At 44.9% G+C, this 15508-nt stretch overlaps 1 protein-coding gene across 3 annotated transcripts in view; it reads right to left on the minus strand.

Moving 5' to 3' along the window:
- Positions 1-2473: 2473 nt before the first annotated feature.
- Positions 2474-15508, minus strand: part of ZBTB7C (zinc finger and BTB domain containing 7C) — a 143527-nt gene continuing 130492 nt past the window's right edge. For all 3 annotated transcript variants that reach the window (XM_018555711.1, XM_018555712.1, XM_018555710.1), the window contains exons 2-3: positions 11266-12438; positions 2474-3273 (exon numbers count right to left, since the gene is read on the minus strand). In XM_018555711.1, the coding sequence (XP_018411213.1) occupies positions 2667-3273; positions 11266-12422 (1764 nt within the window). In that variant the 5' untranslated portion in view covers positions 12423-12438 and the 3' untranslated portion in view covers positions 2474-2666. The remainder of the gene's footprint in view (positions 3274-11265; positions 12439-15508) is intronic.

Genomic DNA, 15508 nt, shown 5'->3' on the forward strand with positions numbered 1-15508 from the left:
TATGCAGCCTGCAGGTGTGCCATTCTCCATTGGGGGAAGGGGGGGTTTGGCGGGGAAGGGGGGGTTTGGCGGGTAGGGGGGGCACATTGGGGAACCTGGCCTTGGGGCAGCAGAGAGAGTAAATCCGGCCTTGTTTCTGTACTTGGTGAAAATGTTCTTAGCCTGAAAAAAAGGAAAACTAATGCAACCACCACATCTTAGGACTGGTAAGCTGCAAAATATTACATTTTTGTTGTAGGTTTAGATACCCTTTAGGATCATCCTAATGTAGTTTATAACTCCACCCACACCGTGCCTTGCATTCTCCATAATATAAAACAAAGAGAAACCCAACAGCAATGGTGGGAGCTTCTCATTACTGCATATGGAGAGTGGGACATCCTTGCAATTTTAAGTAAAGGTGGGAGCACTACATGAGTGCGAGACCTAAGAAACTATTACATTTTACTCTCTAGATTATACCGAAAATGAAATGTCAGCTTTGGCATGACCAACTTTTTATAGTGGACTCATCAAAAACAGTGGAGGAAGCCATATTGTGGTTTGAACCAATATTACTTTTATTAAAGGGGAGATCCAGTAAAAATGGAAAGCCCCTATATGTTTGATGTCCAAGAACACAACCTCCCATTTGGTTAGGTGCATGTGGGTCAAGTCATCTGCCATCTTGTATCTCTCTGGAAATGAAATTAGAAATTCAAGTGGATGAAGCACCCTACGATAACTATACGATGGCCACAGTTGTGGACAAAATCCAGAATTTGGTCATCAATTCAGTCCATTGGCATGAGATATCAGCCTGAATACCAAGCTTTTGAAAAGGACACCTATTTCTATTGTAACATTGGTATCTTGAACCAAACATCAGTCTGACTCTCAGTAGTGGGTCTGCTGTATGGTGTGCATCTTGGGATATCCCTCACCACACTTATTTTTTTCATAATGAATGATCTCTGAATCATTTCAGAATGATTCAGATGATATCACTGTAAATTCATGGCAGTAAGACTCACGCTCAAACCAAGTATATGGTAAAAATTGTCTAAGCTGAGTTCTCCCTGTGTCGAAGCAATCAGCAGATTCAGCAATAGAGGCAGCCAAAATGATATGCAGATTTTGACTTTTCCACTAAGCGTTGGCTTGGCACCACCCGTTCCATCTCCTGAACCTTCCTATTGGTCTTCCAACAGGATGGGTAGCCTGACTGACCAGTCGGGTGGCTCAGGAGGTGGGAAGGTTGGGTCCAGCTTTGACTTTTACAAGCCAAGTATTCAACCAACATATGGACATCAACAGACCTTGAAGCATATACCATCTAAATATTACCCCCCTCCCATAAAAGAAATACCTCACCGCAAGGGATCACATACATTGGAACCATTTTCAACAGACCATAATAGCACATCGTCTGGCCATAGAATGTCTGGGATGGAAAACTGGGCAAATTACCTCCCACAAATATCTGTATATACTGTATACTGTATGTAAAGGTGTTAAAAAGCTGGGTGTGAACAGTTTCTAAAGACTGTGGCCTCCACACCCAGAGGGTTGGTAAGTTTTATTCTTTGGTTTTTGGGTTTTACAAATGAAGATCGTCCTATAAATTCAGCTGCAATATCTCTGAATCTGCTGTTCCTCTCAACCTTTGGTTCTTACGGATTTTTTTGCCCATTTGCTCAGCTTGAAAAGCACAGATTTGGGGCTGCTGTACTGTAGAGTTGGCAGCAGGGAGCAGATGGCTTTGCTAGGAAGGAGTTAGGTGGAAGGAGTTATGTATGGCAGAGGTATGTAAGAGGCATGTCCCATGTTGTGTCTATGTGACCTCACCAGATAACTATAGCCAGCTATAGATCTAATCATGGCAGTAGTCACACAACTAGACTTTCAGTAAAATTTTAACATTTCCCATTGGCCTTTAAACTTACAACTGGTAAAATTCTGAAACAACATAGTTAAAGTGTATATAAACCCAAGAACAAAAAATGATATATTGCATTGCAGCTTACTGGTCCTCAGATGTGATGGCTGCATGCGTTTTCTTTTTCAGACTGTTCATTTATATTGTTACTTGGTAATCCTGCCAGTAACTTTCAGTCCTAGGGAGACACTCACCATATAGTATCTATGGAGATACAGAGTTATCAGCCTAGCCTAGAACATCAAGTGTGCTTGTACTACAAAACGCCTTCCTTCTCTCCATCTCCATGACCAAGTGTTGAGGTGGCTCTGTGGAGCATAGAGAAAACTAGAAACAATGTAACTGATCACAGTCATCATAGGCAGGGAGGTATCAGCTCCCAAGGTTTGTGGTAGGATCAACAGATATTTTTTCACTCGTGGAACAGATAGAACACTTTCAGTTGTATCTTTAACATACCAAAAGGAGCAAATGAGAGAAGTTCACTGTTGGGGTTTACATACACTTTAAATAATATGTTTGGGGTTTTTTTTTTTTATATATAGGGCTGTAAATGCTTCATTCCGATTGATGAATTGATGCTTCAGAAATGAGAGGTCCACTTTACACATGAAACCCACCATGCCTTCTATTGTCATATTACCAATCCCTAGTTGAATATTGTTTCCATCCACAAGATGGCCAACTCCAATCTGTGCAGTTGACAAGTTCACCTTCAACCATATTAACAATATAGACAACTTTGATCTTAGCTGCTTGTCTCAGAAAGGGGAGCATGGGCCAACGTCACACTCCAAGGATCGAAAAACTGCCTTGGGGAAAGGTTGTCCCCCAGAGAAAACTGGTACAGTCCTCCATTCCTGTCTGTTTCTAGGCGAGCCCTCTCCAGTAGCTTCATGTGAGAGTCCTCGTACTGTTTTTCCAAGTCTGTTAAGTTCAGGAGGTTTCTGGGCTCCTCAAGTAGATGTTTTTGGCTAGGTCCTGGAACACCAATGGTCCCAGGAGCCACAACGTGGTCTCTGTTGGTCTCCAGACTTGGAGACATCACCGTGAAACCTTCCTCTCCTCCACGGTTGTTGTGCGTAAACAATAGACTGGAATTTCTCCAAGCCGCGGGCTTCCTTCCTCTCCTGGGCCGGGACATTCGGCAACTTTGTCTCTTGATGTGGCGATGGAGGTGATCCGATCGGGTAAAGCTCTTGTAGCAGAACTCGCACTGGTAGGGCCGGATCCCGGTGTGGATGCGCATGTGGTTCTTCAGGTCGTAGTTGTGGACGAACTTGGCGTTGCAGTGGATACACAGATAAGGGCGCTCACCTGTATGTTTTCGCATGTGGATCTTCAGCTTGTCTTGTCTGGAAGAAAAAAAAAAAACATAAATTAACAGGGACCGTTGATGAAACTTTTAATGTCTCCTATTTTTCTTCCTGAAAGTGCAAATTAAACTTTGTTTTAGTTGAGGATGAAGTGGAGAGAGATGAGAACCTCTGTCCGTTTTTTATTGCTGTCTGTGTCCCCGTTAGGGAGATTCATCCTCTCTATTTTTCCTGGTGAATGTTATCACTGAAAGTAAAAGAAAATACCAAAGTTTGGGTTGTCATCAGAACAGGACTAGATGGAAAAATCTTCCAAATGGGAACACTGGAGGTTGGGGGGAGTGGGAGGGGGGGTTACGTAGTCTGATGTAAAGGGGGCCTCCTAATTTGAAGGGTTTTTTTTTGAGGGACCGTAATTTTGTTTGTGTTTTTGCATGGGGTCCCCCCTTTAAATCCATACCAGCCAATTCCCTATCTGGAATAAGGGTCTGCTATGGATTTTAAAGGGGGCACACATCATTTTGCATTTACATTTTGTACATTTTAGACTGGGGTGGCTCAAGATTTTACATACTTTTAAAGAGTGCCATGACTGAAAAAAGGTTGAGAAACGCTGGTCTAAGCAAATGGTTAAAGGGCCAGGACCTTTGCTTCCTACAACGGCAAACTGGAGATTCCTTCCATTGTATTTTATTGCGTTACACATGGCCCAGTTATCTCCAGCACTGTTGACTATTTTCGGGCCTCCCTAATCTAGAGACTTTCCTTTACCCAAGGTCAATCAACCCTGGGCTGTCTACTGGGGTCTGAAGATAGCAAGTCACTAGGTCCTACCAGAACAGCGCACATTTCTACAGTTACTATGTAGCTCTCCTGTGTGGAGTACAAAGTGTTTGATATGTGTATAATTACATGTCTATTACTGGTAATAAAAGAGAGTAGGCCTTGTTTTCTCCTAAGAGCAGGTTTCTGTAGAATGACCCATTCTAAAACTCAGGCCAAACAAGTGGCTGTCTGCGGTGGATAAAAGCACAGGATGCATCTCATTGTACGAGCCACGTATCACAGGTCCTGATGGCTTCCTGGCAGGACACAATGTAAACTAGTCTATGACGGGAGATGTAAACAAGACTCACACAAATTTAATGGACTCCATATATATTTACACATTGATTTGTGTTCAGTGACCTGCAATAAGGCATTGATAAAGAGTACACAGTGTAGAAGAGATGTCCCGACAAAAGGGTCCATACACTAAGATTTACAGGGCTATTCACAAAAGGGTGAAGAGTTTGGAGAAGGCCGGAGAAGCGAACAATCTAGGACAACATAGCTGATTTGGAAAAATTCTCCAATTCAACTCACTTTCCAGTTCAGTTATGTTGTCCTAGATTGTTCCCTTCTCCAAACTCTTCACCCTTTTGTGAATAACCCTGTTAGAATCTCTATGTCCAACTACACTGCTCTCTGCATTGCGAGGGTTGCATACATGTTGGGATTTACATAAAATCCACATAGAAGTTCAGAGGGTAAAGTGAACCCCAAGGATTACAGACTTTGCAGGGGGAATGTTGCTGTATGTGAGTCCTTGGGTACACTTCATCACCAGGACAAGAAGTGATGGGGAAACAGGGAATAGACAGCAATTAAAACTTAACAAAAGGTTTTAAACCTTCCGGCATTATTAATTAAAAAGGCTTTATTTAGTGTCAGTGTCCACATGGTGAAGACTTTTCTTTTACTTCCAGTCCTGGTGACACTACAACAGGAAGTGAGGGGAAATCTCAAGCAATAAAAACATTTCCTCACTCTGTAAGAGTATAGTATGAGAGGAAGGGGTGAATTTCTCTTGGCGCATGGTATGAACAGGGTGTGTAAGGATTGTTCTGGAGTTATCCTCGGGACTGTTTTAGGTTGGTGGATATGCAAGCAGCAGACTGCTCCTGCCCAATTAGGAGTGTTCAGGCAAGCTGAAGATGATAAAGAGGACTGCTCACCAGATCAGCGATTTAGGGAGTGCATGGAGAGTACTCAATAAGCAACCTTATTTTTCTCTGGTGGCAAGGTTTCAGTCTGTGTTTCTTTTCTAGACATTAATATTCATTTATTTTAATGCTTATTATTGACAAGGCCGTGCTGTAAAATGATTGGCTATGGATATGCCATACTCTTTATTCTTTAGTATAAAACTTTCAACTGCTTACTGATCATGCTATTTTATGTAGATATAATAATTGTTAGCAGGGGTTCCCTGAGACCAGGGCTGGATTAACAAATAGGCCCGGCTGACCAGAATCCCCCAGCCCAAATCGGCAGACCCAAATCCGCCGGCCCGACCTGACCTGAATTCAGGAATTATAGACGGCCGCTCACTGGGGTCTTTCGGGGCCCTAGTGAGGAGCGAGCAGCCGCCTGAGCAGAGAGCTGCATCTGCTGCATACCCCTGGCCTGGTGAGAGCCCGCACTGACTACCTGGAGCCTGCACTGAACACCTGGAGCCCACACTGAACACCTGGAGCCCACACTGACCACCTGGGGCCCGCACTGACCATCTGAGAGCCCATATTGACCACCTGGGGCCCACGGTGAGAACACTTACCTCATAATGGGAGGGGAATAATTCCTGCAAAATTTCATGTACCCTCATGTCAATTAGTAAAAAGCAGAACCTCTATTGAGCCCCTTGGCTAAAGGTCAACTGCCTGTAAATGGCTATAGAAAGTGAACTGGTATGAAGTCCTTAGGACTTCTTTATAAGTTGGAAGCCAACATCAGCTCACTTCGGATCAGCCAAGTCTTTCTGGTTATACCTTCTTGTTGGTCCCAAGCCCCACTCCACAGAAAACATGGTTTCTATGCTCTGTACTGATGAAGGCCAACCAGCCTTACCCACTTTCTTAAAATATAGTCCCCTATTTTGGGGGTTTGTAATGGGAGGGAGACAGGCAGATAGCTTCTGTTATAATACATCTATACTGTGCTTGACACTGGTTCAGTTGAAGGCTTATTTGTTCCTTTTGGCCCATTATACTTTTCATAAAAGTCTTAAACACAGTCTAATTCCCCCAGAAAATGTAATATATTGCAGCTTTCCAGTCCTTAGATATGGTCACTGTATTAGGTTTCATTTTCAGGCATTGTTTACTCTATTTTCACCTGCCAGTAGCACACTTCCTGTCCTATGGTGACAACACTCACAGTACTGTATCTATGGAGTAGCAGCCTTGTCACCCTAGGAAGGACAGGACTACAATAACTTCCTTTTTCTCCATAACATAGACAGGTTATGGTCTGTAGCCCTCAGAGAGAACTGGGAAAAATTTAACTGATAAGAATGCAGCTCAAGCAGAGAACATGAGAAGTTGTTAGCTCACAAGATTTCTATAAGGATCAACAGGTATTTTTTTTGTACTTATCAAACAGATATAACAAAATGCCTTTAATGGTATATCACGTTCTCATACAATTCATCCCCACACAGCTACCTCCTCATGTATCACTTGTCCCTCCCTTTTAGATTGTAAGCCCTCAGGGGCCGGGCCCTCCTTACCATCTTGTCTTGAATTGTATTGTGAGTGTAATGTCTTCCTTACATTGTAAAGCGCTGCGCAAACTGTTGGAGCTATATAAATCCTGTATTATAATAATAATAACAATATTTAATAGGCCAAAAGGGTGCAAATAAGGGATGTTCATTGTTAGGGGTTTACATACCGAAAAGGACAGACTATAACTGGAAACTGATTCCCATATTTATTTAAATTGTGTATTTCAGCATCTATTGCATCAATTTTTCACTCCCTGCTTGTACATGCGCTCTGTATAATACAGCTTGGCATTTCCATCCCTCAGGAGACATGTGTGATCCTGCACTGATGAGCTCTGAGATAGCTTATCGCCTCTTTTCTGTTTCATCACTGCCCCTCTCAGACAATGCAGGCAAGCTCTATCCCGTATATCCGGCACCTTCCATTTCCTTCCATTTTCACCCTCAGCTTTCCTATCTCACTTAGGAATCTTCTATGTGTAACATAGTCATAACATGAACCATACTGAAAAGCAGCAGTGTGATGATGCTGCGAGGTGGTCTGAGAGCCAAATGTATGGTTCACAGTCATATATATCACAGTCGCAAATGTTAGGGGGCCACATAAATTATTAGTCCTAAATGAACCTGTAGCCAGACTTTGCACAATAAAATATTTACATATTGTGTGAAAGCGCTTCTAAAACAAGTCTTCATTCATCTCTGTAGCTATAGGAATCTTGGAGAAATGAATCATCAAAACTCACAACAGAGGCACTAAAATCACAGCTTTTTTTCTCTGGCAGCAGGGACTTGGAAGCCATCTAATATAAACGCACAGCAGGTGCTGTGGTACAGAATGGCCTCAGCCTTCAGTCATTCAGAAGACGGAATTTCCCCTATCGCACAGAGAGGAGGGCTCTGGGCGAGCGAGGTGAAGTGGCTGCCGGAAGTACAAAGGAGCCAGGAAAGCACTGGTGCCCGGAGAGAGGAGCTGGCCACATTAAACACTGCCTGCATCATTTCTACAGGATTTAGCAAAGCAGTCTCAGTCTGATCTATGGCTGAAGATGGGCCCCTTGAACGCCTGCTGGGTTTTTGTGGGTGATCCAGCCCTGTCCTTAGTATTATAGAATCCTTCCCAGACAGGGGGAGGGGCACAAACAGTGATAGAGCTTTACCAGAGTAAAGAGAGGACTAGGAGATGCATACATTACAGAGCACTGAGAATCTGGCTGCTTATACTACACTAGGTCAATGTTGTCCCATCAGATTCAAACCAGCACTTAGTTTGCATTTGAGTTCCCAGATCTGTACACCTGCTGTGCCCATTATGAGGAGTTCCCACTATTCATGTGATGAGTTCCAGGGTCTGTACAACTGCTGTGCCCATTATGAGGGGCTCCCACCATCCCTGTGCTGAGTTACCGGGTCTGTGCACCTGCTGTACCCATTATGAGGAGCTCCCACCATCCCTGTGCTGAGTTCCTGAGTCTGCCCACCTGCTGTGCCCATTATGAGGGGGTAAAGCAAAACAAAACAAAAATGCTTTACCGATTTGGTGCAGCGACGCATGGGGTTTCTCAGCTGCCAATGGGATGTGCGGGATCCCTTGTGTGTTTCTGTACCTTTAAGGAGGTGGGGCGTCCTCCTGACAAGCCTGCACCCAATTTGATATCTTCTGCCCCATGTGCTCCAAGATGGAGACTCTCATAGTTTAGAGTTAGGACCGCACTATAAGAGGTGCCTTGGCGCGGCAGTGCGGCTTACACATCCTTTGCAGAAGACGTGTATCCAAACCTCTGTCATTGTCCTTAGTGGTGAGACAAGTTGTTTTACATGCTAGTTTGTGAGTGTGCCATGATGCCTTTCTACCATTATGAGGGGGTGACTGGTCTTGTCTCAGCCCCCTCCTGTAAAAAAGAACGGTCACTGCTGCTCTCTCTCCTTGTGCAGGGTGACTGGTCTTTTCTCCGCCACCCCTCCTGTAGTTTTCTGCAGGTAGCTCCCACAGCTCTTCTCTCTACACTGGCTATGTACAGCACAGTGATGGTGTCACTCCTATAGGGTGATATCTGGGTTTGCTAAGACATTTGGTGCACATAAAGTGAATTAATATCCTACATGGATATTAACCCTTCACAGCCAGTGCTGTATGCCCTACTCCGCTGGCTGCGGGCCCCTGTGAACAGTCGCCGGGAGCCTGTTCACCTGCATAAAGCCAACTGTACACTGGAAGCGATTATGGCGACTGAAAAGCCACCAGACCGCCTTCAGGGGCCGGTAAATAGAGCCCCCCCCCCCTCACCTGCCCCCTCCTGCCTTGCTTCCCAGGCCCCACTGCCCCTCCTGAGGGTCAGGACTGGCATCACAGGAGTCAGCGGCAGAAGAGAGTGAGATGATCTCCTGCCCACGCAAGCTTAATTGCATCACTTCCGGTTTGGGTAGTGGGTCAGGGTAAAAAGGTTCAAAAGAATAAATTTAAAAATACCCCCCAAAAAATGTAAAGTCCCCCGCCACTGCAAACACATGCATAGTAATGCAAACACACGTCAGGTGTGCTTACAGATGAAAACAACGAAAAAGACAATTGTGCCACACGTTAGGTATTGCCGCATGCACCAGAATAAGAGCAATAATTAACCTGTAATAATAATAATTAATAGTTAACCTGTACGGGCTTTTAAAGCGTCGCCTATGGACAATTTGGGGTACCGTATTTTGTTGCCATTTCACGGGGCGCACCCAATTTTTAACCCTTGCAGGATGGGTAGCTATTTACTTGGCACAACCTCGTCTTTTATATTTTACAAAAAGAAATGAGTATTATATTGTGTTCTTGTGCACTAAAATAAACTAATTTGTATTTTTTGCTGAAGTTTGGGGTTTTATAAAGAGTTGCGCTAATATCATGCGACGCAAAAATTTGCAACTGCCGCCATTTTATTCTATAGGGTCTCTGCTTTCAGGAAATATATAATAAAAAGGATTTAAGTAATTTTCAGGCCTAAAATGTGGATTATAACATGTGTGCAAAAACCGCTCCCACAGTAATACGATTTTAATGGTTATGTTTAATGTTGGCCACTAGATGGCGCCAGAGACCCATCATCTGTTTTATGACCTGACTCCCCAGTACCTCTCCCTGCGCCACGCTTTATGCATTTATTCTCAAAACAGGCCTTCAGATGTCTCACTGTTTAAAGTCAGGAGGCCAAATCCTTACTCACAAGTAATTATTGCATCATTGTCCTAAGAGGCACATAATCACTCACATGCTCGCTGTTACTGCGGCACGAGGTTCCGCACATTTTCAAGATATTTTAAATAGCATGCAAGGCCAGGGCCGGCTTTACAGAAGAAGGGGTGACGTGTAAAAGGAGGATAACAATAAATGTGGGCTGATTTTATAAATGTAATATTAAAAATGGGTTATTTGAGGATTCCAAGGTGAAGGAAGAACGTTTGCTTACAGGAGAACGATGACAAATATTATTCTGATAATAATTTGCAATGCAGTATATGAATCCCTTGCTGCAGGTCTCTGCCAGGTCCTGAGCACTTGCAGCACATCTCCGCATCAGTGGGATGTTTAAAGGTGCGGAAGGCAAATGTTCCCCTTTAACTGTGTCATTCTGGAGCAGGGGCATCTAAACTTCGGCTCTGCTGTTGTTGTGGAACTACAAATCCCATGAGGCATTGCAAGACTCCAAACAGCCACAGGCATGACTCCCAGAGGCAGAGGCATGATGGGATTTGTCATTTTGCCACAGCTGGAGGGTTGGAGTTTGGCTATCCTTGTTCTAGAGCAGGTGTGGGAAAACTCTGGCCCTCTAGCTGTGGTGAAACAAAAAATACCATCATGCCTCTGGCTCTGGGAGTCATGCCTGTGGCTGTCAGAGTCCTGCAATGCCTCATGGGACTTGTAGTTGCTGGAGGGCCAGACTTTGCCCACCAATGTTCTAGAACAACACATTAGGAGTAAATACTGATTGGTCGGTACGGGCTACTGAAGTTAAAGCTCATCTCCTGGCAAACAGTTAAATTCACAGAAGAAATACACATAGAGGAGCTTATTACTTGCCACATGGATTCATAATTTTGTCCATCTAGTGCTGAGATTTACACAGCTCTGCCACATACCACAACCCTAACTGGAAAGGGAAGGGACCTGATCTTTCTCTGCTGCAGCTTCGCTTACACGTCTCCTTGGGGAGATTTCCCTTCACTTCAGAAGCAAAAGGAAACTTCTGCATATTGCGGAGAAATCCTCTCTTAGACAGTTGTCACCCAACCACGTGAGTCCATTAGAAGATGTCACCACACTTCCTGTTCAGGTGACATTTTGGTTTTCCCCTCACTTTCTGCCCCGGTGACAATGGTCGCTAAGACCAATAGAAGGAGCTTTTCCTCAAACAGAACTTATCCCCAAGAGAACCTATACCCAAACCGAACCTACCCCAAACCTTTTAATTAAACTTGACATTTTTGTTTTATCCTCTGACCTGGTAAAACGAACTTCGCAGATATTGCACATATAAGGCTTCTCTCCTGTATGGGTCCGCATGTGCCGCGGGAGTTTCCCAGCTCCCATGATGACCTTGTGACATATGGGACACTGTTGGGAGGCCTTCGGCTTAATCTTCCTTTCTTCTTCCAAAGGCCACGAAGGAAACATGCCCAGATGTGCGGCACTCAGAAAGCTGAGGTAAGCACTATAATCCATTTCGGCCTTGATCTGCCCAAAATGTTTGGCGGAATGCTCCAGAAACATATCCTTGAAGAAGTCTGTAGGAAACGGTAGAGCTGGGATCTCTACATTCTCCTCCTCCTCTTTAATTTTCCTGTCTTTGATCACAAGATCCAGAGGCCCGGTGTCCACAGGCTGCTCTTGGACTTGGGAGAAGTTCACCAGATCACCGTTCCACAGCTGGGGAAAGAAACCAGGAACAAAGTGGGAAATGGGTGGCCTTTTCTCTGCTGTGCTTTTTGGGTAAGGGTTTTCACTCAACAGTGACCTGATAGAAAAGTCTTTAATGGCACTTTGGTGGCCAGAAGAACTGTTGGTAGAAGTGTAATGGGTTGGCAGGTCCTTCTGAGTTTCATGGTAAGATTCTTCAGGTTCGTCGGACTCCGGGGCGCTTTGGTTGAAGCTGGTTGCCTGAATATCCATGTGATTTTCCTGGTCAACAAAGTCTTTGGTCTCATCTTCCTCGTCATCATCTTCATCGTCATCTTCTTCCTTCTCCTCATCGTCCTCCTCGCCGTCCCTTGGCGTCTCCAAGATCTCCAGGCACACGTTTATGATACATTGGATCTCTAGCATTTCAGCTGCGTCCAGAATGTGTTTAACGTTGGCCGTGGTGATGGTGAGCGTGGACGTGTAAGCGAATTCTAATATGGCTGAGAATGCATCCGGCTTGACGAAGTCGATCTCGTAGATGTAAGGCTGGTCAGTCATGGAGCCTGTGGTGAAGAGTTTCTTAAAATATTGACTGCAGGCTGCCAGCACAGACCTGTGCGTCCTGTACTCTTGATCCTGTATGATGAGGATCACATCGCAGAGAAGGCCGTCCTGCCTTTGTTGGTTTAGCCCACATAAGATATCGCTGCTGTGATTCGGGAATGGTATACCAATCAGGTCTTCATCTGTACTGGCCATGTTCTCATATGTAGTCCTGGAACAGAACAGAAATTCTGCATGAGATTTAAAGGGACTGTCAATTGAATCATTTACAACGCTTGCTGCAAATCTCGTACAAAAACCAACTGGAAAAAGTGGAAGCTTTAGCAGACGAGCCCTCAGTTCATGACTTTTGTTTTATTCCATAGTTGACTCACAGCAGAGAGAAAGCACACCCTCCCTGTCCACATACTAAAATGCAGTGCACATGTGAAAATTGTCAGGCCTGGGTATGTAAGGACAGGTCATGCCTATGGCTAGGCGTATGCTGACTTTGGCTTGGTATTAGCATAGATGCTAGGTCAGTGGTAGGCAACCTTGGCACTCCAGCTGTCATGGAACTCCAAGTTCCATGAGGCAAAGCAAGACTGATAGCTACACGCATGACTCCCAGAGTCAAAGGGATCATGGGATTTGTAGTTTTTCACCACAGCTGGAGTGCCGAGGTTGCCTACCCATGTGCTAGGTGCTAGTGCAGGGCTCTGGGCAGCAGTGAGCGGTCTTTATTACAGGAAGCTCCATGTCTCACACTGGATTACTGCACAGATCTGGAAGAAATACACAAAGCTCACCAAGATTCAAGGAAGAATAGACATGCAGGGGCGTCCCGAGGTCGGTGTCACCCGGAGCGAATACCGGGTGACACCCCGCTGTGACGTCATCCCGCATGCGCGGTCATCTTATTGACACCTGTCTGAGGCCATCTTTGTGATGGATGATGGCAGAGAGAGGAGGGGACGTTCACCTGGCGGGATAAGGTATGCTGCCGGGTCCCCTCCTCTCTCCTGACACTGTCGGGCTCTCGGTCCTTGACTGAGTGCCCGACTTTTCAGAGGGGGTGATACCAAAATGACTAACAGTTATTTTGGTGTCACCCCTCCAATGGTTTCACCCGGGTGCGGGCCGCATCCCCTGCACCCCCCTTGTGACGCCACTGTACACATAGCTCTTGTATTGAGATCCCGGAGTTCAGCCTTGAACGAGCTGAACTGAAAATGGATTCATAATTTGAGAATTAATAAAGTGGGATTTTCTATAGTAGGGTAGATGATTGTCTACATCACTGTACACCACAGCTTCCTCTGTTACATTGGAAATACATTTATTTATCCGCGTCTTCTGCGTGGTGGCTGAATATCAGGGACGGTTGTAGAATGGAATGTTCATGCTGAGAAAGCTTCATGTTTGCTCATGGAAGATCAATGCGAAGAGAGGACCTTACCGCTATCCCTCCCCTCCTCCCACACACAGCGGGTGAAAGGAGGACGAGCAAGGCCATGGGAAAATAGATGTGGGTAAATATCACACCGCAGCTGCTGGAGGCCACCTACATCCTACACTTGTCATACAGCTGCCATTGTCCTTGACTTCCAGGAACAGTCCCAATTTCTGAAAATGCTGTCCTTCAAAATGTATGGTACTAATTCAATTTAATGTCCTACCCGATGTAGTTTTGGGACAGTTTACTGACAGTGACAACAATGAACCAGGTCTGAGCTTATAGTTTTTATCATGTGGGCATGTGGCAGGGTGACAACACGGGAGGAAAATTGGCAGATGGTTGCCACGCTTTATATAAAGTAGCTGGGCAGATGCCATTTTCATTGTACTTGCGTTCCCACATGGTGCTAAGGAGTATAGGAATTTGGACCCAAATGCACCCAAATTCCTATACTCCTTAGCACCATGATTCCCATACTCCTTAGCACCATGTGGGAAAGCAAGTACAATGAAAATGGCATCTGCCCAGCTACTTTACATAAAGCGTGGCAACCATCTGCCAATTTTCCTCCCGTGTTGTCACCCTGTCACATGCCCACATGATAAAAACTATAAGCTCAGACCTGGTCCATTGTTGTCACTGTCAGTAAACTTGACCCCTTTTGAACCCTTATGTGAGCTTCAAGTCAGGAATTAGATCAACCATTCCCAACCAAGATTCTAAAGGGACCCTAGGATTCCTTCAGAGATTGCTAGAGGTTTCTTGAGCTGTCACTGACTGACCTTTCATCTCCTGGTTCCTACATTGTTCTGAATTCAACGCAACTTGGCAGAGCCAGTGGCATGACACCATTTTTCAAAAATGTCTCTAAGGGTAAAATTCTGAAGACCAGTGTAAGGGGCCTTCCTTCCACTAACCACCAATGTAAGGGGGTATTCTTCCCACTGACCACCAACGTACGGAGCATTCATCCCACTGACAACCATTGTAAGGTGCATTCTTCTGACTGATAACCAATGCAAAGGGCATTCTACCCACTGACCATCAATATAAATGGCATTCTTCCCACTGACCACCACTGTAAGGAGTCTTCTTCCCACTGACAACCAATGTAAGGAGCCGTCTTCCCACTGACCACAATTGTAAGGAATATTCTTCTCACTGACAACCAATGTAAAGGGCATTCTACCCACTGACCACCAATGTAAAGAGCCTTCCTCCCACTGACCACCCATGTAAAGGACATTCTTCTCACTGACCACCAATGTAAGGGACCTTCTTCCCACTGAACATTAATGTTAGGAGCCTTCTTCCCACTGACCACCAATGTAAGGGACATTCTTCTAACTGACCACCACTGTAAGGGGCCTTCTTCCCACACACCACCACTGTAAGTGAGGCATTCTTCCCACAGACCCCCAATGTAAGGGGCTTTCTTCTCTCCACAGATGGATTATTTTTAGCAGGGGTTCCCTGAGGCCTGAAAATTGTTTCACGATTCCTTTGGGGTAAAAAAAAAAAAAGTTGAGAAAAACTGATATACAGCTTACATGGACATAAAGACACCCCCACGTCCATGTTATGCAGTTGGGTGCCTGAGTGTCCAACCTCCAAAAGACCAGCCTAGTCATGTGATCACCCTGTCACATGCCCACATGATAAAAACTATAAGCTCAGACCTGGTCCATTGTTGTCACTGTCAGTAAACTTGACCCCTTTTGAACCCTTATGTGAGCTTCAAGTCAGGAATTAGATCAACCATTCCCAACCAAGATTCTAAAGGGACCCTAGGATTCCTTCAGAGATTGCTAGAGGTTTCTTGAGCTGTCACTGACTGACCTTT

Source organism: Nanorana parkeri, unplaced genomic scaffold (genome assembly GCF_000935625.1).
Source record: "Nanorana parkeri isolate BGI_ZX_2015 unplaced genomic scaffold, ASM93562v1 scaffold210, whole genome shotgun sequence".
Classification (NCBI taxonomy): domain Eukaryota; kingdom Metazoa; phylum Chordata; class Amphibia; order Anura; family Dicroglossidae; genus Nanorana; species Nanorana parkeri.